Genomic DNA, 25,391 nt, shown 5'->3' with positions numbered 1-25,391 from the left:
TGACAATTTCGAATATTCAAAACAAATATTGTTTTATTTTTGATCAAAGATACTGCATAACCAAGGTTAATAAAAGTAATGGCAGATAAATTAATCTTTGGAATTAGGTGTGATCAATCATCTGTGGTGTGATGGATGAATAGTAATAAATTCAATTCAGTCATCTTTTGAAATACCCAGCAATGATTAAATTTAAAAAATACTAGTAACTAATTTTGATTAAATTTTCAATTTCCAAAAATTAAAGATGATCATATCAGGAATGTCAATGCTACATTCATCCACTAGTATAAACCTGCATCATTAAAATGAACTATTTAATAGCAATCAGAGGTCAAAATTAATTGTTTGAATTTGGAAACATTAGTACATATTAAACAATAATTTTTAAAGGAACTATTTTGATGAATTCTGGTGTTATTTTGTTTTCCCAAACAATTACTTCTGAAGGTTAATAACTTTTTATGAGGTTTAAGCAGTTCATGGACACAGTGACTGATTCAATTTAATTTTAAGCACAGAGGCTTACATCTGCATTACCAAGTACCTGGTATAGTAAAGGGGCTTTCCACTCAGTGGTATAGGGGGGAAAGGGTGAGGGAAACTTAACTACCCCCTGTGAAAAGTCTTTCCCCCTTTTGCTCCCCTGAGAAATGCTGACAACCCTGATATTTAAGATTTTTTGGCCTTTTTTTATATTTTTTAGAGTGTTTTTGACAATTTTGTCAAATTCTGCACCCCTTTAAAGTTGCCTTTCCCACTTTTCCCCCAACATGAAGAAGTCCTGGGATCTTACTTTTTCCATTTACCAAACAGCCATTGTCCCCCTCCCCTCTTTGGTGTACCAACATATCATTGCACTCACCCACTAGCATTGGGAACCCTGATAAGGCAAAAAAAAAAAGTTGTTTGTTTGTCCTCCACCACCCGCTCCTCAGATTAAGGCCTGACCAATATTTTTTTTTCTATTTTTTTTTTTTTATAAAGATAAGTAAAATTCAATTTTTTTTCAGATTTGGAGTATCTCTGGATGCAGCTAGAGCTAAAATACTAAGATCTTTCATGGTTGAAAGTAAAAAAAGCCCCCCAAAAAAAAAAACCCACCAACATTTTGATTCTTTAATATGCAGTTAAAGTTATAATCATGTTCATAGTCTATTATTTTAGTGACTTCAAAATACATTGGATTTGAAATCATTAAAAAGACTATGACATGAACACAAATTATAACTTTAACTGCATATTAAAGAATCAAAATGTTGGTTTTTTTAAGTCGCCATGAATGATTGTAGCATTTAGCTCTAGCTAGATCAAGGAATAGGCCTACACCAAATAAAAAAAAAAACAATTAAAAAAAAAAATCCGCCCGCCAGCACGTCCTCTTTCAAAGCTGTGGAGGACAAACAAACAATTATTTTTTTGGACTAACTATGCATGTGCAGCAAGCAGGAAATTTCATATGTTTTTGTAAGTGGATTTATACCAATCCAGGGTGTAATCAGTGGCAGGTGCTGCCACTGATTGGTACTACCACTGGGTGGTGTAATGTTGAAAAAGTACCACCCTAGGCTCCTCCTTGCCTTGCCAAAAGAGATTTCCCCTTCCAAGTAAAAGAGGGGGTTAATGTCATCACTTATATATTTACCTTGTGCAGCACAAGACCATTTATCTGCTTCCAACTCATATCCAGGGAGGCAAGAACAATGGTAAGATCCTGGAGTATTGGTACATAACTGTCCACATTGTCTGTGACCACCTTCAATACATTCATTTATATCTGGAAGAAAGAAAGGAATCCAATCAAATATCAAGTAGCTTGGAAGGGCAGGCTTGGAATTTTGAACTCCTGCAAAATCTGAAATGAATGACAACAAAATATAGATTTTTGGGTTGTTGTTTGTTTGTTTTTAATTTCAATTTTTTGCTGTTGTTTTTTGTGCTTTCTGTTTGGTAACTTTTCTGTTAAAGGGGATGGCTACCTCTGGCCTTGCTGGCCTTTCGGCCATCTCCTCCATGATTCTTTGATGGTATTTTGATGTAATGATAATGATATTTTAGTGCATTTTGTAATTTTATGTGAAATAAATAAATGAATGAATGAATGACCCCTAACCACCAGGGGCTTCTTTTTCCATGGTTGCAGGGAAAAGCCTGGGGAAAAATCCCCAGCACCCCAGTCCAAACACACCGAAACATCTTAATTTTTCAACATTGTTTGATTCAAATAACATATTGTATATCAATTTTGAGTGTGTTGTTGCTGCATTGTTATTTAATAATAATTCATGATCATGGTGGAAATTCATTTTTTCAGCCCTATGGAATTTAAAATTAATCCCTGGGTCTAAGCTAAAGGACATGAACCAGGGTTGGTTTTTTGGTTGTTGGTTTTTTGTTTGTTGATTTGTCTCAAAATTTATAGTTCCATTTATTAATTTAAACTAATTTGATTAAATATAGACCTACACTACTACTGTCAACATGAACAATTTTTTTTTCATAACTGATTGTAAAAAAGAGTTTCACAGTTAAAGCATGGTGAAAAAGTGTTTGCCTTATTTTATGAGGATTAACAACTACTTCTTTGTGCACCATGACTGGGGTGTATGAAGGATGAAATGTTCTCAATTGTGCAAAATGGGTCAAGTTTTCAACACAGTTTCTTGCACGCATTGTGATGAAATAAAAATCTGTTTTGCAAACATTTTAAATAGCAGTTAACATTCATCATGATCACCCCTGAGACAAAATCTACAAGAAAATATTTCAATACTTTCTACAAATTCTTTGTTTGGTATTAGCACACCTGGATTTTATTACATATTACCACAGCTTTATGTTACATTCAATTGATAAAAAAAATGCAATTTCCCAGTGCAGCCCTGCTGCTACTGGTCCAATGTTCAACAAATTCACAAACATGCTTGACATATTATTCAGTGTTTTTTTAAACCCACCTGACCATCAGGGATGAAAGTTGAAGAAATCATTCCCAATTTGGACCATGCATCAGATATGATAAATCATCTTTCATGAAAGTGAAAATTCTTGGATCGCATGTTCTAGTGAGTCTAGATGACAATTGCCTAATTTTGCCAATTTGGAAAATTTTTGCTTGACACCATGGACCAATATTATATGAATTTCTAGTTGAAAATCTATAACTCTAAATTAATTTTGCTCGTAATAGTACTTACAGTTTCCACTTCATCACTCATCATCTTATAATTCTCTCTAAGGAGATGTAAATTATGCATTAGATCATATCTCATTCTCAAATACATTTCATTTTATAGCCTGATGAAATTTTTATTTTTTTATGAAATTGAGCTAAACTTATGTTGGGGCCTACAAATATAAAATTGTGATTTTATTAATCTCATGTCAAGCAATTTCAAGCAAAAATTACGTTATAAGTATTATCCCAAGATATTGTTCTTCAAAATTTAACAAATCACCACTGGATTCCAAAATACCCTCCAAACATCAACTGAAGTGCAGTAATAATGCATTTAACCACCCTGATATCAGCAGTAGATAAGGGACCTATCTGATATCAGCAGTAGATAAGGGACTGATGAACTATCTGATATCAGCAGTAGATAAGGGACTGATAAACTATCTGATATCAGCAGTAGATAAGGGACTGATAAACTACGGTACCTGGTATCAGCAGTAGAAAAGGGACTGATAAACTACCTTATATATCAGCAGTAGATAAGGGACTGATAAACTACCTGATATCAGCAGTACATAAGGGACTGATAAACTACCTGATATCAGCACTACTTTAAGGGACTGATAAACTACATGATATCAGTAGTACATAAGGGACTGATAAACTACCCAACATCAGCAGTACATAAGGGGCCTGATAAACTACCTGATATCAGCAGTTTTATGTATAAGGGACTGATAAACTACCTGATATCAGCAGTACATAAGGGACTGAAGAACTACCTGATATCAGCAGAACATAAAGGACTGATAAATTTACTGATATTGGCAGTACAAAAGCATGATAAGGGACTGATAAACTACCTGATATCAGCAGTACATAAAAAAGACTGATAAACTACCTGATATCCATGCGCGTATTTTGGGGGGCTTTAGCGCCAGCCTCGGGTCAAAGTTAAGCGGCAAAAAAGCGAAGGGCGGCGGAAGAAGAAGGGCGGCAAAAACAGGGCGGCAAAACGAAGGGGGCGGCAAAACGAATTAGCAAATAAAAAAGGGCGCAAAAATTGAAAAATCATAAAAAATTTGAAAAAGGTTACTTTTAGGCGCAAGCGCCTAAAATGGTTTTTTTTTTTTTTTTTTTGCTCTTCACTTTTTCAAACGACCATGAAAAAAATTGGGTCAACCTTTTGGGCTGTTAAAGAAGGGCGGCAAAATTGTTTCTTCTTCAGCCCCCGGGGTTTGGGCGGCCACGGCACGCCACTGATATCAGCAGAAGATAAGAAACTGATAAACTACCTGATGTCAGCTAGACAGAGGAGATAAGAGACTGATGAACTACTTGAAATTTACCTTGACTTATGGCAAAATTAATGTTGCGACCATGCCATTGAAATGCTTTCCAAATTGAAAAGACTGAGTGTGACCAGAATAGTCATTTACTCATTGAAGGCAAATGCTGACTGCCACATACTTTTTTCTTATTTATTTATTTATTTATTTATAACAATAGGCTAGAAAGCCTGGACAAGCCCAATAGTGAAACCACTAAATTAAAGGGATGCCCTTACTTCTGGTGAGTGGGACATGCATGCCCAGGAGTGCACTGGGAACACCAAGTTGGGGGGGGGGGGGGCACATTTTTAAATCGTCCTGCTGACCCAAATCTAAAATGACTCTACTGGGACAAATACATGCTAAGCACACAACATGTTGCACATTTAGGGCCGGTTTCTCGAAGCATGGCTAGTGGTCAGGCCTCCTAAGCCATCAGACTTAAGGTGGTATTGGATGCATTTTCTAGAAATTAGAACATGCTTTGAGCATGTTTTAAACAGATTAATTGAGTAGGGTAAAAGTACACTGATCAATATGCCTTTTGTTTGGAGCAAATCCGACATACGGTTTCCATAATACATCAATTTATATGTTCTTTGTATCCTATTGTTTTTGTCAATAATCAATATAGTTATTAATGAGCTAAAAGGACTGCAAAGGCTCATTAATATGTAATTTTTGTCAATATTTTGCTAAAAATCAATGCATAAATGTTCAGGGTACTTTTATTTTGCATACTTTTGCCCTGAAACTTGGTAAAGGTGTTTCTAATATGTGTACATCCATATCAAAAGGATGCACTTGTCGGCTGCTACATGTGTCTCCTTTTACATAATAGCTAAGAATAAAATACCAGACTCATCTCAAGTGCAGGTCACTTCAAATCATCCCCAAGTCACATGGTTTAGGAATACATAGAACATTCCCAAACCATGTGACTTGGAGATGATTTGAAGTGACCTCCACTTGAAATTAGTCTCTTGTATTTATTCTGGCTATTCTGTAAAATGAGACACATGTAGCAGCCGACAAGTGCATCGATTTGGTATGGATGTACCCATATGTTCTAATGTATTATAGAGTGAAGCCGCCCTCTAATTTGCATATTTGCATAATTAATGAGCTAATTTGCATAAATGCTAATTAATTATGCAAATATGCAAATTAGGGGGCGGCTTCACTATACAATACATTAGAACACATTAGAAACACTTTGACCAAGTTTCAAGGCAAAAGTATGCAAAATAAAAGTACCCTGAACATTTATGCATGGATTTTTAGCAAAATATTGGCAAAAATTATGTGTTAATGAGCTTCTCCAGTCATTTTAGCTCATTAACTATATTGATTATTGATAAAAACAAAAAGATATAAAGAAAATATAAATTAATATATTTTGAAAACCGTATGTCCGATCTGCTTCAAACAAAAGGCATATTGATAAGTGTGCTTTGCTCTACTCAATTAATCTGTTTAAAACATGTTTAGAGCACTTTTATAATGCCTCCAATACCACCTTAAGCCCAATTAGTCCTTGGTAGGGCTAGCCTGATGGCTTAGAAAGCCTGAGCACTAGCCAAGCTTTGAGAAATCGGACCTTAAAGGCTAAAATGGGCCAAAATGAGTACAAGTATGGCCTAAACCAGGAACCTAGATGTCCAAGGTTCCAACTTTTCCAACCCCCCCCCACCAAAGTTTTTATGAACACTCTTAGTCTTTGTCACGTGTTGATTCAGACAGTGGCGAGGCGTCCATAGGGGCACAGAGGGGCACATGTCCCTCCCCCAATCGGTTGCAAAATTTAGAAAAATCCCACAGGAAAATTGCCAAAAAACGGTTTGTGCTCCCCCAATCAGACCCGGTGCCCCCCAATCGGATGACCCATGCTACGCCACTGGGTTCAGATACAGTATTTACTGTGTCACATTGATAATGAATAATGAAAAAGTCCCTACTCAGTCTTGTAAAAAATGTAACGAGAAACTGGAACTCGACTTTCATATTGTGTTTATGAATTAGGCCTACAACTTAGTTCAGCTCGTAAACTTGTATGGCTCAAAATTCGGACCGCTCGCCAGTAACAGATAGTATCAGTTTGTGAATGAGGACAACGTATAAGTTCCTTGTACTAAATTACTAGAGATTTAAGCTTTAAATTACTAGAGATTTAAGCTTACCTGTACATGTTGCATTGTCTACACCGGCAACTCGATAACCTTTCTGGCAGCCATTTTGAGCGATGGATAGTGTCCAACATAATACCACTAAAGAAAAATGAAAGAAAACAACATAATTACTATACGGGCTAGGCTATTTCAGCGCAGTGTAAAAGTTGCGAGTCGGGCAATGTAAACGAAGAAGTCCAAAGCAAAGCTTATGTAACAACCAATCTTATTGGCTGATAACTGTCAAAACTTCACAATGTGTGTTGGTAAGTGCATAGCGTTTCTCCAGTAATGAAAATGTGGATAATTTACGTTGACTGTAAAATTGTCAATTTTGATTCCAATATTATGATATTTGAACTAGTTTAGCATTCTGTAAATTGTTTAATTTGTTTTATTGTGATCACCTAAAAAGACGATGTAATATTATAACAAATCTTTTTCTCTTGAAATTGAAAATTCATTATTATTTTAAAACGACGATGCAGCTAAAATGAGGGAGTGGATTGATGACGAAATCATGCAGCAAGCTGGAGCAGTTAAGGCCGTATAAAATTAATGTTTTGGTTCTCGTTTTATATGTATGAAGATTTCATAAATCATTCCAAAGTCTAAAAAATTGAAAAATCTAAAAAAATAAAAAAATCTGACAAATCCCAGAAATTGAGGAGGGAGGGACGAGAACCAAAATTTTAATTTTACACGGCCTAATGTAAACCGGGGAAAATGTTAAGATTCGGATTACCAATAGTATTTATATAGTAACAGCTTGCAAAAATCGAGGCGGAAAATGTTTATGATTTTATGAAAGGCTATCAGATAAAAATGTCCTTTTGAAGAAAAAAAATCTTAAAAGTGTGCATCAACCAAGAGATATTATTATACACATACTTTTAGGGGCTAATTGACTTTCCCGATTGACGTTTGGACACACGAATCAGTCATCTCAACATTAACCAAGATAGATCAGGACCAAATCGTGTCAAATCCACTCCTCAGATTTCTCTATAAACATGGCTAGTGTCGAGATAAAGACAACCATTTTGCTTCTTTCCCTTGTGGGGTAAACAAGAGGACATCTGATCATGGCCTTTGGCACGTTCTGCGCTGCATGCATTATTTTAGTTCGTAATTTTCGATGAATTTTTATATGTAAAGTTTGTTATTATTATTGGAGTACGTATAATTTAGCCTAGAGATTGTACATGTATAAATCAACAATCATTCGGTAAATAGTCGACCCAAAACTTTGCAACAAGAGCAAAAACAGTTTTTTTAATATCAAATATCACTTTCATCCGAATTATAGCAAGAACTAAAATACTTGGAAGACTGGTAGAGGAACTTGTGATTTAGTTCGTATTCGCGCGTTCATTGGGCCTTGGGAAAGTTCCTTTTAGTGATAGTGGGGGAAGTGGATTTTTTTTTCAAAACTTCCACCCCCCCCCCCCGGAAGTTAAACAAATGGTGCGTCCCTTATACCAGGGAAGTATTATATAATGCTAACATACAGCCCGCTTCAAACTTGAACTCAGCTGATCTGCTTTACGTGACATATCCATCAGGAAAAAAAAAGATAAGATCATCCAAGTTGAAGTATGACATTTTAATGATTCGACTGGGCAAACATTTCTAAACTAATGGCTCTAGCAATTTGCCATTAATCCATCATTTGACTTCAAAATGACTCCCAACATATCGAAGCTGATGAGAATACAAACCCTGGAGGCGGCAATGGGGAGTCGTTGTTGGGCTAAGGGCGGACATCAAATCGGGAGGAAACAATGCTTTCTTTTCTTTCCATTTTTGATCGGAACTTGATGTTCACTTGTTCGAAGAGTTGTGCATTTCTCAAATCTTGAGCGATTTTCTATTGGAGTTGTAAATTAAGTACCGGAAACTTTCCAACTTTATTGAGAAAGTGGATCAAAATGAGTAGACTCACTTGACTGACAGTTCGAATTCTGAAGCAATTTGGGAGAAAGTTCAAAGTGTTTCAAATTTGGTATCCATTCATCTGCCATAAAACTGTTCGCACCGGATGGAATTGTATCACACTTTTTTCTTTGTTAAAATATTACTCATAATTACGATACCCGAAAGAATTAAAGATTCACTTATAGTTAATTTGAATTAAAAGAAATTGATTTATTATATTGAAAATACAATGCGAGAACAGCCTGAAAATACCAAAACGGAAGAAAATGTTGTATTTTATTAAAACCGATATTACCAGCACTGAGGTTTAGACGCCCAATTTGACAACTAGGCGATGCGCCTTCGCAGTTCACTGCTATTTATAAAAGGGATAGTTTGTCCCATAAAAGCGTTTGAATTGGGCGCCTTGTCATCGCCAAGACTGCAACTTGACGGAATTTTCGGCAACAATTTTACCATGGTAATGACGATAAACGATTGTGATATTTGAAAACCGCACCACGATTTGCAGCGATTTACTTCAGGAAACCACAACGATTAGGTCCAGTTGAGAATCGCCTTGGGCCACGTTCCGATGCCCGGTCATTCTATCGTAAGGGATTTGCACTTGAAATTGAATTTGACCCATTTCTGGCAACAATTCTGTAGAATGTGAGCAATGTTCTGTCCAATATCTGTGATTCACTACGCACATGACACAAAATGGACGTGTGACCATTTTACCGACGACGGACGACCTGAGTTAAGTTGACCAACTGACCCCTGCAACTGACCCCTATACGGCCGGAAAAATTAATGTTTTGGTTCTGGGATTTGCCTGATCCATTATTTTTTTCAATAATGTTTACACTTTGGAATGCCTTTGGACAATGTTGGAAAACTCCATGCCTTAAAGATACCAAGGGTCGGTGACTGGCCATGGGCGCGGTGCATTTATATTCAAATAAATTCGTGTTCAGCAAGCATAAAGCTTTTGGGCAGGGATGCGCTGGCCTTCAAATATAACGGGTCCAATATAACAAATTTAGGCGGGACTCAGATATCTTTTCCTTCACAAAACATTGTAATTTTAACGGGTTCCGAGCACAAAATAAGGGGTCGTGGACCCCTGAGCCCCTTAAAAACCACTCCTGCTTTTGGGACACCAAAAAACTTGGCTTTATGATATTATTGACATGAGGAAAGTTGATGATCAGTACCCACTACATGTTATGTAGATTTAAGAAATTGGCTATGATATCTCTAGAGTTTTCATGTACTAAACGGCGTCAGGCAGGCCCAAGTGGGAGGACCCGTGGTTATTAGACTTGCTTCAAGTCCTTTGGCGTCCATAGTTAGTGAATGTAAAATTCATGGAAGCTTTGCCACATCTTCCAAAAATGTCTGTTTCAAAATTTTGAAGTTATTCTTTCGAAATAATTATTTACCATCATAACTTTGTAAAAATCTATTTGACATATGAATTGTTAGGCCAGATAGTGGACTTTCTTATCTTACTTTACTCCAGGCATACTGTGCACTGCAGGGGTAGTGTTTGAGCAGAATGCCCAGCACTATATGCCCACAAGGCACACTTCCTCCCTAGCTCATGATGTAGCCAGCGCCAAGTCCTACACAAAAAATCTGACCTGACTAAAAATTTGAGAGAGTCCAGTTTTACCACTGATTATACATGGGTCCTATGAAGAGCATGAATAGAGAAAAAGTAAGGAGAAAGCCTTGATCAAGGCTAGTGGTTATTCTCATTTGTGTAACCATAAAACTAAATAAAAGATTAAACCACATGAAACATTATAGCATAATTCCTTCTACTGTTTGCATTTGTAAAACAAAGCGGTTTACATGATAAAACAAAGCGGTTTGCTATTAGGAAAACATAACAGCAATAAAACAAAATAGTGATGCGGTATACTTTCCAGGACATGATTTTACCACGGATACATTCTTTCCAAGATCAGTGATTTTACCTGTAGGCCTACGTGGTAAAACAAAGATCGTGCAATGATGTATGTATGTGTCACAGTTATGATTTTAATGATTTTAAAACATTTTCTTCATTTTAGACAAGTAAATTATTTCTTTTATTCTGGACTAACAATTAGGCTATTATATAATAAACTGTGCCGCAGCAGTCCGGTGGCTGCGTCCACACACTAACTCAGGTAAATTATTGGCCTTCGGTCACAGACCTCAAATTCTGCCAATTTTAAATGTCAAACATTATGAATTACAACTGGATTTGAAATGTCATGATAAGTTCAATAACAATTCATTGACTGTCTTTATTGTTTACAATTACAATCATTTGATAATACTTGCAAGTCCTTTTCAAATAAATATTCTGAAATTATTATGGAGACGAGTCATAAATACGTGGGCGAGTTATGAGGATACAATAGATTCACTGATTCACTATAATAATATTGGTTCACGTAGAGTAAATATTTCAAATATTGGTATATAGAAAAAAGTAAACCATTTTCACATTTTGATAAGCAAAGCTGGCACTTCAGGTAAGTGCACCGGCATGATTTTTTGTGTGTAAAAGCTATGGTTTATAGCGCATGGTCGTACAGTCTATGGTCGTACGGTCTACATGGTCACATGGTCATGATGGTCTGGAAAACTTTGTGATAAAGGTGGTTTACAAAGAATTGGTTTTATATATACCTATCATCGCATCGAGAACTAAAAATGCAAGTGGAAAATAATCTGGGATCATTTTCATCTCCCACCTTCTGAATCTGAAACGATCTTTCGTGGTTTCTTTTTGGTTTTTTTTTTTTGTGTTTTTTTTCATAAATTATTGTTTACACAGTGGGATGAAAGTTTTTTTAGTGGTTACTGGGAAAAGTGCGTCCCTATATTATGGAGGGTCACACTGTAGGAGGGTCGAGTGATTCCAGGTTCCATGCATCCATTAAGGGTCCTTGCTCATTAGTATTGAATTCAATTGCTATTAATTGCACAGATTCCATGAATAAAACCGTGATAAAGCTGCTGGTTCATTGCATTCCGCACACAATAAGTTGAAATGATTCCGCGTTAATTCACCTCACTTCTCAATGTCGCCTTTATTGTGTGTAGTATCGAATTATCAATTACATCAAGAATTGGTTCGCATGACTAAATCATTTTGATATCAGAGCAAGTGGTTTTCTTCGGTCATTGACATCGTAAATGTAGAATTAAGGTCAGAATTAAGGTCAGTAGCGTAGCTAACGGTAGAGCAGGTGGGTAGAGCCCCCCCCCCAAAAAAAAAGTTTACCTGGTCATGAGCCAAATTAGTGTAAAATACCAATTTTTTGGCGCGCTACGCGCGATCATTTTCCGAATAATAATTTCGAGTTCAACTGGATGCGTTCATCATGATTAATAACATATTTTGAATTTATCAAATATCGACTATGACATAGTCTAGGTGCAACAAGTCAACTATGCCTTGTCAGATTTATGTTTCATCGTATAGGCTCTGAATAATGTTGTTTTAGACTAGGCAGTGACCAAGTTTCAAAAAGAAAGTTGCCCAGAACCCCAATCATTTTCAGGTTCATCAATTTACCAATGGCATCTGCTTATTTGAAGCCGTTGTTTACGTGTTTATCTTATTCTGCTCCACTAACTCTGATTATAGTGACAGATTGCCATGGTAACTTCGTGCTCATTAGATACGGTCAAGACAAAAAGTCTTCAAAGGGGCACATTCCGAATGTCAACTCATGATCCGAAAAGACTGCATCTTATCACAACGGATTTTCTTTAAGTTCAAAGGTCATATTTTCATCACTGCTCTTGTGAAATTGCAGCTAATTATATTGCTGAAACAATCATGTTTCGTGTGGCTTTATTTTATATAGGATTAAACAAAAAAGTGGTTTGTGTGTGTGGTTAACCACAAAATAATAATAATTTTACTTTTATGCACCTATGTTTAAATTGCAATAAAAATATTAGCCAAAAGTTTAAACAAAATTCTTGACGAAACGCAACAAGAGATCTCGTCCAATATTAAAGCACGATGGGCATTTCTATTTATGTTGGTTATTTTCTGTCCTTGTTAATTATTTAGTTTGCTTGCCATATGCTCTTTATATTCTCACGTAATTAGAAAGCAGTCAGTGAAGATTTAAATGTCTTCCAACAGGTTGACGATTGTTACATTCAAAGTGTCTTCCATTCATAAACAATGAACTTGACCTAACTAACCCTGAAATATTTCCTCTCACCCTTTTTGTGCCATTTAACGTCGAAAAGATAATTTATGAGTAAATTCCAAAAACCACGCATTTATAACGTTAAGGTATTCGATTATTTAGCAGCTCATACAAACATCGTTGACTTTTGCCCTAAATTGTGTGACAGGTAGCTCTTTATGCGTTGTTTTGTTTCATAATCATAAATTTTGATGACATTCAAATATGTATTTCTGACTATTAACAAGAAATTAAATTTATGTTTTCACAAGAAATGAATGTGCAATAAACATGATAAAAAAGTAAAGGTTGGCAGGTATAATATATGGGCCTATGAAGGCCTACGTATATCATGGTTATTGAAATTTTCCGTCTTTTCAATTCTGTAGTAAAGCATACTGGAGGTCTCTGGTTACATTCGAGCATTTAGTTGTGTAACTTTGTAACAAATAGGCCGACATTACACAAAAGTTAGTCTTCTGAATTCCTATACAACAAAATGGAACGCATTGGAACTTGGAAGCCAATATTAATTGGCAACCTAAATTTGAAGAGCGTTTAACGTTAAGGTTGATTATTTAGCAGCTCATACAAACATCGTTGACTTTTGCCCTAAATTGTGTGACAGTACGAACAAATTATACTCTTGAATTTTTAAAAAGTCACATAATTTATTGATCATTTCTAAAAATCACGTCTTGGTTTTTCAATAATTATGTGTTCATCCATTTTTGTAAATAAAATAAAACAAAACAAAACAGGCAAATGGGCCTACATAAATGTCTGACAAAACTAGCTCAGCTTCATAAAAGTATAACAACACAAAGCACGAGTAAAAAAATTAACATTAAATAGATAAAATTTTATCGGCAAAATTGGCAACAGATCCTCTTGTAAACACGTTATTTTTCAACAAATATCAATAATTCACTCGTAACCAACATGAGTTGCTTGATCTTATTATGCATGTTGTATGGTGCTGATTCTGCCCACCCATGGCAGGGGGACCCAACAGTTGCCTTTGTGTTTTCATGCTTTTGCTGGGCTACCACTTATATATGCCTTGTAGCAGGGCATATATATTCTCCTTATGCTCTTTAGTCTTCGCCTTCTTATCTATGCCTGTGCAACAGGGCATAGATATTCTGCTTATGCTCTTTATATATGCCTGTGTAACAGGGCATATATATTCTCCTTATGCTCTTTAGTCTTCTCCTTCTTCTCCTTCTTCTCCTTCTTCTCCTTTTCCTCCTCATGCTTCACATTAACAGGGCTAGCTCCAAAACTACAAGGGCCCCAGGGCTCATACTTGGTACACTTAATGCCCCCACCCCAAAGATGTGCCTTTTAGGGGTCAAGGTCATGTCAAGGTCGTCTAAGTATATATTGTTGGATTGTCATCATATTTGGTGGATGTGATCACAATCGAATGCCGAAAAGGGTCAAGGTCATGTCAAGGTCATCCGAATATAGTTTGTTGGATTATCATCAAACTTGGTAGATGAGATCACCATCGAGTGCCAATTATTGTCAAGGTCATGTCAAGGTCATCAGAGCAAAAATTGTTGGATTGTCATCAAACTTGGTTGATGAGATCACCATCGAGTGCCGAAAATGGTCAAGGTCATATCAAGGTCATACGAGTATAGATTATTGGATTACCACCAAACTTGGTGCATGGGATCATCATCGAATGCCAAAATGGTCAAGGTCATGTCAAGGTCATCAGAGTAAAGATTATTAGATTGTAACCAAACTTGGTGAATGAGATCACCATCGAGCGCCAATATTGGTCAAGGTCATATCAAGGTCATCCGAGTATAGATTGTTGGATTGTCACCAAGTTTGGTGCATGGGATCACCATCGAATGCCAAAAATGGATAAGGTCATGTCAAGGTCATCAGAGTAAAGATTGTTGGATTGTTGGATTGTAACTAAACTTGGTGGATGATATCACCATCGAGTGCCAATAATGGTCAAGGTCATATCAAGGTCATTGGTGGTTAGGGTGGGAATCACAGGCATATATATTCGTGTTTGCTCAAACACAACAGTGCCATCTAGTTAGTCTTCTCCTTATATATGCCTGTGTAGCAGGGCATATTTATATATGCCTGTGTAGCAGGGCATATATATTCTCCTTATGCTCTTTAGTCTTCTCCTTCTTCTTCTTCTTATATATGCCTGTGTAGCAGGGCATATATATTCTCCTTATGCTCTTTAGTCTTCTCCTTCTTATCTATGCCTGTGCAACAGGGCATAGATATTCTGCTTATGCTCTTTAGTCTTCTCCTTTTCCTTCTTCTTCTCCTTCTGACGCTTCATATTGACAGGGCTATCTCCAAAACTACAAGGGCCCCAGGGCTCATATTTGGTACACTTAATGGCCCTACCCCATAGATGTGCCTTTTGCCCATTTTGGCCCCATAGGTAAAGGTCACGGGCCCCAGGGGCCCAAATGTTAAAATACAAAACATGCAGTTTCTCTTCAATTAAAGCAGCCTCACGGCCCTGAGTTTGTACACTGATAGCCCTTAGGTATAAGACATTCACTAATATGCATGAGCTCCATAGGTTTATTTACTATGGGCCCCAGGGCCCCAAATGTAAAAGTTACGTAAAAGGTATATATAGGATGTTAGCCTTGTGCGCATTGTGCTATTGCCAAGGATAATTAAATCAGGGTATGACAATAGCTGATTAGCATGTGTCCAATTAATTCTTATGTATATAGGTATTGTTATAAAGCTATTCCCAAGGGAGTATGTAAATTAAATGGAACAGCCCTTAAAGGGACACTCCGTTTTGGGATTAAAGGGGTATTCAGATTTTTTTTTTTCTTTTTATTTTTTTGTATGGAACATGTTTGTTGCATTATTTAAGGAGGAGCGCCCTCAAGCGTTTACACAGCAAATGCAATTAAAGGGGCATTCCTTGATTTTTATTTTTATTTTTTTTAAATTTCTTAGTCAGTATACTGTTAGCCCGTTAAGCATTAAACATATTACTTGGTGTAAGGATGGATTAAGGGTGTCATAGTGGGTTAAAGGGGGTTAACCACTTAAAGGAACACTCCGTTTTGGGCTTAAAGGGGTATTCAGATTTTTTTTCATTTGATTTTTTTTGTATGGAACATGTTTGTTGCATTATTTAAGGAGGAGCGCCCTCAAGCGTTCACAGCAAATGCAATTAAAGGGGTATTATTTGATTTTTAATTAATTAATTTATTTTAATTTTTTTCGTTGGTATACTGATAGCTCTTTTAGAATATGGGGTGCCATGATGGATTAAGAGTGTCATGGTGGGTTAAGAGGGTTAGGGTGCAAAACACAGGCATAGATATTCGTGTTTGGTCAAACACAACTGTGCCATCTAGTTATCTATGCCTGTGGAACAGGGCATAGATATTCTGCTTATGCTCTTTAGTCTTCTCCTTTTCCTTCTTCTCCTTCTCCTTCTCCTTTTCCTTCTCCTCCTTCTCACCCTTCATATTAACAGGGCTATCTCCAAAAGTACAAGGGCCCCAGGGCTCATATTTGGCACACTTAATGGCCCTACCCCATAGATGTGCCTTTTGCCCATTTTGGCCCCATAGGTCAAAGGTCACGGGCCCCAGGGGCCCAAATGTAAAAATACAAAGCATGCCGTTTCTCATCAAATAAAGCAGCCTCAGGGCCCTGAGTTGGTGCACTGATAGCCCCAAGAGTACTCTATATTTACATGTATACATGAGCCCCATATGTCATATATTATGGGCCCCAGGGCCCCAAATGTTAAAAAAAAAGGGGCAACAGTTTGACAAGGTTAGCTGTGAAACTACAAGGGCACAAGGGCTCATATGTGGCACACGTATGGGCCCGAACTTGTAGATATGCATTTTACCAATTATGGCCCCTGATTTTTAAGGCTAGGGGCCCAGAGGCCCAAATGTTAAAACAAAGGGCCGGCCGTTTCTCAGCAAATAAAGTAGCTACAGGGCTCAGATTTGGTACACAGATAGGTTTTCAGTATAGGGTGATGGAACAGCCATTAAAGGGACACTCCGTTTTGGGATTAAAGGGGTATTCAGATTTTTTGATTTTTTTTTGATTTTTTTTGTATGGAACATGTTTGTTGCATTATTTAAGGAGGAGCGCCCTCAAGCGTTTACACAGCAAATGCAATTAAAGGGCTATTATTTGATTTTTAATTAATTAATTAATTTTAATTTTTTTTTTTGGTATACTGATAGCCCTTGTAGAATATGGGGTGTTAGTGGGTGTTAGGGTGATGGAACAGCCATTAAAGGACACTCCGTTTTGGGATTAAAGGGGTATTCGGATTTTTTATTTTTTTTTTATTTTTTTTTTTCTTGGATGTTTGTTGATTTATTTAAGGAGGAGCGCCCTCAAGCGTTTACACAGCAAATGCAATTAAAGGGCTATTATTTGATTTTTAATTAATTAATTAATTTTAATTTTTTTTTTTTTTTATACTGATAGCCCTTTTAGAATATGGGGTGTCAGTGGGTGTTAGGGTGATGGAACAGCCATTAAAGGGACACTCCGTTTTGGGATTAAAGGGTATTCAGATTTTTGATTTTTTTTATTTGATTTTTTTTTTTTGTATGGAACATGTTTGTTGCATTATTTAAGGAGGAGCGCCCTCAAGCGTTTACACAGCAAATGCAATTAAAGGGGTATTATTTGATTTTTAATTAATTTATTTATTTCAATTTTTTTCGTTGGTATACTGATAGCCCTTTTAGAATATGGGGTGTCATGATGGATTAAGAGTGTCATGGTGGGTTAAGGGGGTTAGGGTGGGAAACACAGGCATAGATATTCGTGTTTGGTCAAACACAACTGTGCCATCTAGTTCTTCTTCTCCTTCTTCTTCTCCTTCTCACGCTTCATATTAACAGGGCTAGCTCCAAAACTACAAGGGCCCCAGGGCTCATACTTTGCACACTTAATGGCCCCACCCCAAAGATGTGCCTTTTAGGGGTCAAGGTCATGTCAAGGTCGTCTAAGTATATATTGTTGGATTGTCATCATATTTGGTGAATGTGATCACAATAGAATGCCGAAAAGGGTCAAGGTCATGTCAAGGTCATCCGAGTATAGTTTCTTGGATTATCATCAAACTTGGTGGATGAGATCTCCATCGAGTGCCAATTATGGTCAAGGTCATGTCAAGGTTATCAGAGCAAAAATTGTTGGATTGTCATCAAACTTGGTTGATGAAATCACCATCGAGTGCCGAAAATGGTCAAGGTCATATCAAGGTCATCCGAGTATAGATTATTGGATTGCCACCAGACTTGGTGCATGGGATCACCATTGAATGACAAAAATGGTCAAGGTCATGTCAAGGTCATCAGAGTAAAGATTATTGGATTGCCACCAATCTTGGTACATGGGATCATAATCGAATGCCAAAAATGGTCAAGGTCATGTCAAGGTCATCAGAGTAAAGATTGTTAGATTGTAACCAAACTTGGTGAATGAGATCACAATCGAGCGCCAATATTGGTCAAGGTCATCCGAGTTAGATTGTTGGATTGTCACCAAACTTAGTGCATGGCATCACCATCGAATGCCAAAAATGGATAAGGTCATGTCAAGGTCATCAGAGTTAAGATTGTTGGATTGCAACCAAACTTGGTGGATGATATCACCATTGAGTGCTAATAATGGTCAAGGTCATGTCAAGGTCATTGGGGGTTAGGGTGGGAATCACAGGCATATATATTCGTGTTTGCTCAAACACAACAGTGCCATCTAGTTATCTATGCCTGTGGAACAGGGCATAGATATTCTCCTTATGCTCTTTATCTATGCCTGGAACAGGGCATAGATATTCTGCTTATGCTCTTTAGTCTTCTCCTTTTCCTTCTTCTTCTTCTCCTTCTGACCCTTCACATTAACAGGGCTATCTCCAAAACTACAAGGACCCCAGGGCTCATATTTGGCACACTTAATGGCCCTACCCCATAGATGTGCCTTTTGCCTATTTTGGCCCCATAGGTAAAGGTCACGGGCCCCAGGGGCCCAAATGTAAAAATACAAAGCATGCCGTTTCTCATCAAATAAAGCAGCCTCAGGGCCCTGAGTTGGTGCACTGATAGCCCCAGGAGTACTCTATATTTACATGTATACATGAGCCCCATATGTCATATATTATGGGCCCCAGGGCCCCAAATGTTAAAAAGGGGGCAACAGTTTGACAAGGTTAGCTGTGAAACTACAAGGGCACTAGGGCTCATATGTGGCACACGTATGGGCCTGAACTTGTAGATATGCATTTCACCAATTATGGCCCCAGATTTTTAAGGCTAGGGGCCCAGAGGCCCAAATGTTAAAACAAAGGGCCGGCCGTTTCTCAGCAAATAAAGTAGCTACAGGGCTCAGATTTGGTACACAGATAGGTTTTCAGTATAGGGTGATGGAACAGCCATTAAAGGACACTCCGTTTTGGGATTAAAGGGTATTCAGATTTTTTGATTTTTTCTTTTTGATTTTTTTTTGTATGGAACATGTTTGTTGAATTATTTAAGGAGGAGAGTCATAAAGAGTTTACACAGCAAATGCAATTAAAGGGCTATTATTTGATTTTTAATTAATTAATTTTAATTTTTTTTGTTGGTATACTGATAGCCCTTTTAGAATATGGGGTGTCAGTGGGTGTTAGGGCGATGGAACAGCCATTAAAGGACACTCCGTTTTGAGATTAAAGGGTATTCAGATTTTTTATTTTTTTTATTTTTTTTTTTTTTGTATGGAACGTGTTTGTTGCATTATTTAAGGAGGAGCGCCCTCGAGCGTTTACACAGCAAATGCAATTAAAGGGGTATTATTTGATTTTTAATTATTTATTTATTTCAATTTTTTCGTTGGTATACTGATAGCCCTTTTAGAATATGGGGTGTCATGATGGATTAAGAGTGTCATGGTGGGTTAAGGGGGTTAGGGTGGGAAACACAGGCATAGATATTCGTGTTTGGTCAAACACAACTGTGCCATCTAGTTAGTCTTCTCCTTATCTATGCCTGTGCAACAGGGCATAGATATTCTGCTTATGCTCTTTAGTCTTCTCCGTTTCCTTCTTCTCCTTTTCCTCCTCCTCACGCTTCATATTGACAGGGCTATCTCCGAAACTACAAGGGCTCAGGGACTCATATTTGGCACACATAATGGCCTTACCCCGTAGATGTGCCTTTTGCCCATTTTGGCCCCGTAGGTCAAAGGTCATGGGCCCCAGGGGCCCAAATGTAAAAATACAAAGCACACAGTTTCTCAATAAATAAAGTAGCCTCAGGGCCTTGAGTTGGTGCACTGATAGCCCCAGGGGTACTCTATATTTACAGGTATACATGAGCCCCATATGTCATATATTATGGGCCCCAGGGCCCCAAATGTCAACATAAGGGGCAACAGATTGACAAGGTTAGCTGTAAAACTACAAGGGCACTAGGGCTCATGTGTGGCACATGTATAGGCCAAAACTTGTAGATATGCATTTTGCCAATTTTGGCCCCAGAATTTTAAGGCTAGGGGGCCCCCTAAGTTGTAGATGTGCCTTTTGCCCGTTTTGGTCCCAGATGTACAGGGCTAGGGGCCCATGGGCCCAAATGTTAAAACAAAGGGCTGGCTGTTTTCTCAGTAAATAAAGCAGCTGCAATGCTCTATGTTGGTATACTGATAGCTGTTTTAGCATTAAACATATTACAGGGGTGTCAGGGTGGGTTGAGAGTGTCATGGTGGGTGGGGGTGCGGGGTTGGGGGTTAGTGGGGGAAACACAGGCATAGATATTCGTGTTTGGTCAAACACAACTGTGCCATCTAGTTTTCCTTCTCCTTCTCCTTCTTCTCCTTCTTCTCACGCTTCATATTAACAGGACTATCTCCAAAACTACAAGGGCCCCATGGCTCATATTTGGCACACATAGTGGCCCTACCCCGTAGATGTGCCTTTTGCCCATTTTGGCCCCATAGGTCAAAGGTCACGGGCCCCAGGGGCCCAAATGTAAAAATACAAAGCATGCCGCTTATCATCAAATAAAGCAGCCTCAGGGCCCTGAGTTGGTGCACTGATAGCCCCAGGAGTACTCTATATATACATGTATACAAGAGCCCCATATGTCATATATTATGGGCCCCAGGGCCCCAAATATTAAAATAAGGGGCAACAGATTGACAAGGTTAGCTGTAAAACTACAAGGGCACTAGGGCTCATATGTGGCACACGTATGGGCCCGAACTTGTAGATATGCTTTTTGCCAATTTTGGCCCCAGATTTTTAAGGCTAGGGGCCCCAGAGGCCCAAATGTTAAAACAAAGGGCCGGCCGTTTCTCAGCAAATAAAGTAGCTACAGCGCTCAGATTTAGTACACTACTTGATCTTTAGCATTATATTGTTATATGAATATAAGAGCCCCATATGTCACATAATATGGGCCCCAGGACCCCAAATCCTAAAATATAGGGCCGGCCGTTACTCGGTAAATAAAGCAGCTACAATGCTCTAGGTCAGTATATTGATAGCCCTTTTAGAATCAAACATATTACGGGGTGTTAGGGTGGATTAAAGGTGTCATGGTAGGTTAAGGGGTGAGGGGGTGTTAGGGTGATGGAACAGCCATTAAAGGGACACTCCGTTTTGGGATTAAAGGGGTATTCAGATTTTTTGATTTTTGATTTTTTTAAATTTATTTTTTGTATGGAACATGTTTGTTGCATTATTTAAGGAGGAGCGCCCTCAAGCGTTTACACAGCAAATGCAATTAAAGGGGTATTATTTGATTTTTAATTAATTAATTTTTTTTTTTTTTTTTGGTATACTGATAGCCCTTTTAGAATATGGGGTGTCATGGTGGATTAAGAGTGTCATGGTGGGTTAAGGGGGTTAGGGTGGGAAACACAGGCATAGATATTCGTGTTTGGTCAAACACAACTGTGCCATCTAGTTATCTATGCCTGTGCAACAGGGCATAGATATTCTGCTTATGCTCTTTAGTCTTCTCCTTTTCCTTCTCCTTCTCCTTCTTCTCACGCTTCATATTAACAGGACTATCTCCAAAACTACAAGGGCCCCATGGCTCATATTTGGCACACTTAATGGCCCTACCCCATAGATGTGCCTTTTGCCCATTTTGGCCCCATAGGTCAAAGGTCACGGGCCCCAGGGGCCCAAATGTAAAAATACAAAGCATGCCGTTTCTCATCAAATAAAGCAGCCTCAGGGCCCTGAGTTGGTGCACTGATAGCCCCAGGAGTACTCTATATTTACATGTATACATGAGCCCCATATGTCATATATTATGGGCCCCAGGGCCCCAAATGTTAAAAAAGGGGCAACAGTTTGACAAGGTTAGCTGTGAAACTACAAGGGCACTAGGGCTCATATGTGGCACACGTATGGGCCCGAACTTGTAGATATGCATTTTACCAATTATGGCCCCAGATTTTTAAGGCTAGGGGCCCAGAGGCACAAATGTTAAAACAAAGGGCCGGCCGTTTCTCAGCAAATAAAGTAGCTACAGGGCTCAGATTTGGTACACGGATAGGTTTTCAGTGTAGGGTGATGGAACAGCCATTAAAGGGACACTCCGTTTTGGGATTAAAGGGGTATTCAGATTTGTTGATTTTTTTTTTTTGATTTTTTTTGTATTTAACATGTTTGTTGCATTATTTAAGGAGGAGCGCCCTCAAGCGTTTACACAGCAAATGCAATTAAAGGGCTATTATTTGATTTTTAATTAATTAATTAATTATATTTTTTTTTGGTATACTGATAGCCCTTTTAGAATATGGGGTGTCAGTGGGTGTTAGGGTGATGGAACAGCCATTAAAGGGACACTCCGTTTTGGGATTAAAGGGGTATTCAGATTTTTGATTTTTTTTTTTGATTTTTTGGTATGGAATGTGTTTGTTGCATTATTTAAGGAGGAGCGCCCTCAAGCGTTTACACAGCAAATGCAATTAAAGGGCTATTATTTGATTTTTAATTAATTAATTTTAATTTTTTTTTTGGTATACTGATAGCCCTTTTAGAATATGGGGTGTCAGTGGGTGTTAGTGTGATGGAACAGCCATTAAAGGGACACTCCGTTTTGGGATTAAAGGGGTATTCAGATTTTTATTTTTATTTTTTTTTTGTATGGAACATGTTTGTTGCATTATCTAAGGAGGAGCGCCCTCAAGCGTTTACACAGCAAATGCAATTAAAGGGGTATTATTTTATTTTTAATTAATTTATTTATTTTAATTTTTTTCGTTGGTATACTGATAGCCCTTTTAGAATATGGGGTGTCATGATGGATTAAGAGTGTCATGGTGGGTTAAGGGGGTTAGGGTGGGAAACACAGGCATAGATATTCGTGTTTGGTCAAACACAACTGTGCCATCTAGTTCTTCTTCTCCTTCTTCTTCTCCTTCTCACGCTTCATATTAACAGGGCTAGCTCCAAAACTACAAGGGCCCCAGGGCTCATACTTTGCACACTTAATGGCCCCACCCCAAAGATGTGCCTTTTAGGGTTCAAGGTCATGTCAAGGTCGTCTAAGTATATATTGTTGGATTGTCATCATATTTGGTAAATATGATCACAATCGAATGCCGAAAAGGGTCAAGGTCATGTCAAGGTCATCCGAGTATAGTTTGTTGGATTATCATCAAACTTGGTGGATGAGATCTCCATCGAGTGCCAATTATTGTCAAGGTCATGTCAAGGTCATCAGAGCAAAAATTGTTGGATTGTCATCAAACTTGGTTGATGAGATCACCATCGAGTGCCGAAAATGGTCAAGGTCAAATCAAGGTCATCCGAGTATAGATTATTGGATTGCCTCCATACTTGGTGCATGGGAGCACCATCGAATGCCAAAACTGGTCAAGGTCATGTCAAGGTAATCAGAGTAAAGATTATTGGATTGCCACCAAACTTGGTGCATGGGATCATAATCGAATGCAAAAATGGTCAAGGTCATGTCAAGGTCATCAGAGTTAAGATTGTTAGATTGTAACCAAAATTGGTGAATGAGATCACCGTCGAGCGCCAATATTGGTCAAGGTCATGCCAAGGTCATCCGAGTATAGATTGTTGGATCGTCACCAAACTTGGTGCATGGGATCACCATCGAATGCCAAAAATGGATAAGGTCATGTCAAGGTCATCCGAGTAAAGATTGTTGGATTGTAACCAAACTTGGTGGATGATATCACCATCGAATGCCAATAATGGTCAAGGTCATGTCAAGGTCATTAGGGGTTAGGGTAGGAATCACAGGCATATATATTTGTGTTTGCTCAAACACAACAGTGCCATCTAGTTCTCCTTCTTCTCCTTCTTCTCCTCCTTCTCACCCTTCATATTGACAGGGCTATCTCCAAAACTACAAGGGCCCCAGGGCTCATATTTGGCACACATAGTGGCCCTACCCCATAGATGTGCCTTTTGCCCATTTCGGCCCCATAGGTCAAAGGTCACGGGCCCCAGGGGCCCAAATGTAAAAAATACAAAGCATGCCGTTTCCCATCAAATAAAGCAGCCTCAGGGCCCTGAGTTGGTGCACTGATAGCCCCAGGAGTACTCTATATTTACATGTATACACGAGCCCCATATGTCATATATTATGGGCCCCAGGGCCCCAAATGTTAAAATAAGGGGCAACAGTTTGACAAGGTTAGCTGTAAAACTACAAGGGCACTAGGGCTCATATGTGGCACATGTATGGGCCCTAACTTGTAGATATGCATTTTGCCAATTTTGGCCCCAGATATTTAAGGCTAGGGGCCCCAGAGGCCCAAATGTTAAAACAAAGGGCCGGCCGTTTCTCAGCAAATAAAGTAGCTACAAGGCTCAGATTTGGAACACTAATAGGTCTTTAGCATTATGTTGTTATATGAATATTAAAGCCCCATATGTCACATAATGTGGGCCCCAGGGCCCCAAACGCTAAAACAAAGGGCCTGCCATTACTCGGTAAATAAAGCAGCTACAATGCCCTGCGTTGGTATACTGATAGCCCTTTTAGCATTAAACATATTACGGGGTGCCAGGATGGGTTAAGGGTGTCATGGTTTGTTAAGGGGGGGGGGGGTAGGGTGGGAAACACAGGCATAGATATTCGTGTTTGGTCAAACACAACAGTGCCATCTAGTTATATATGCCTGTGTAACAGGGCATATATATTCTCCTTATGCTCTTTAGTCTTCTCCTTCTTCTCCTTCTTCTCCTTTTCCTCCTCACGCTTCACATTAACAGGGCTATCTCCAAAACTACAAGGGCTCCAGGGCTCATATTTGGCACACTTAATGGCCCTACCCCATAGATGCGCCTTTTGCCCATTTCGGCCCCATAGGTCCAAGGTCACGGGCCCCAGGCGCCCAAATGTAAAAATACAAAGCATGCCGTTTCTCATCAAATAAAGCAGCCTCAGGGCTCTGAGTTGGTGCACTGATAGCCCCAGGGTACTCTATATTTATATGTATACATGAGCCCCATATGTCATATATTATGGGCCCCAGGGCCCCAAATGCTAAAACATAGGGCCGGCCGTTACTCAGTAAATAAAGCAGCTACAATGCTCTAGGTTGGTAT

The 25,391-nt window shown here is 38.4% G+C and overlaps 1 protein-coding gene across 1 annotated transcript in view; it reads right to left on the bottom strand.

Moving 5' to 3' along the window:
- The window catches only part of LOC140158423 (low-density lipoprotein receptor-related protein 6-like), a 162,208-nt gene that overhangs the window by 104,171 nt on the left and 32,646 nt on the right, over positions 1–25,391 (bottom strand). Inside the window, 2 exon segments of the mRNA XM_072181513.1 lie at positions 1,646–1,777; positions 6,690–6,776. Of these exon segments, the coding sequence (XP_072037614.1) occupies positions 1,646–1,777; positions 6,690–6,776 (219 nt within the window).

Source organism: Amphiura filiformis, chromosome 8, assembly GCF_039555335.1.
Source record: "Amphiura filiformis chromosome 8, Afil_fr2py, whole genome shotgun sequence".
Classification (NCBI taxonomy): domain Eukaryota; kingdom Metazoa; phylum Echinodermata; class Ophiuroidea; order Amphilepidida; family Amphiuridae; genus Amphiura; species Amphiura filiformis.
The sequence above is the reverse complement of the archived record's forward strand: the minus strand, read 5'-3'. Positions and strand labels throughout refer to the sequence as shown.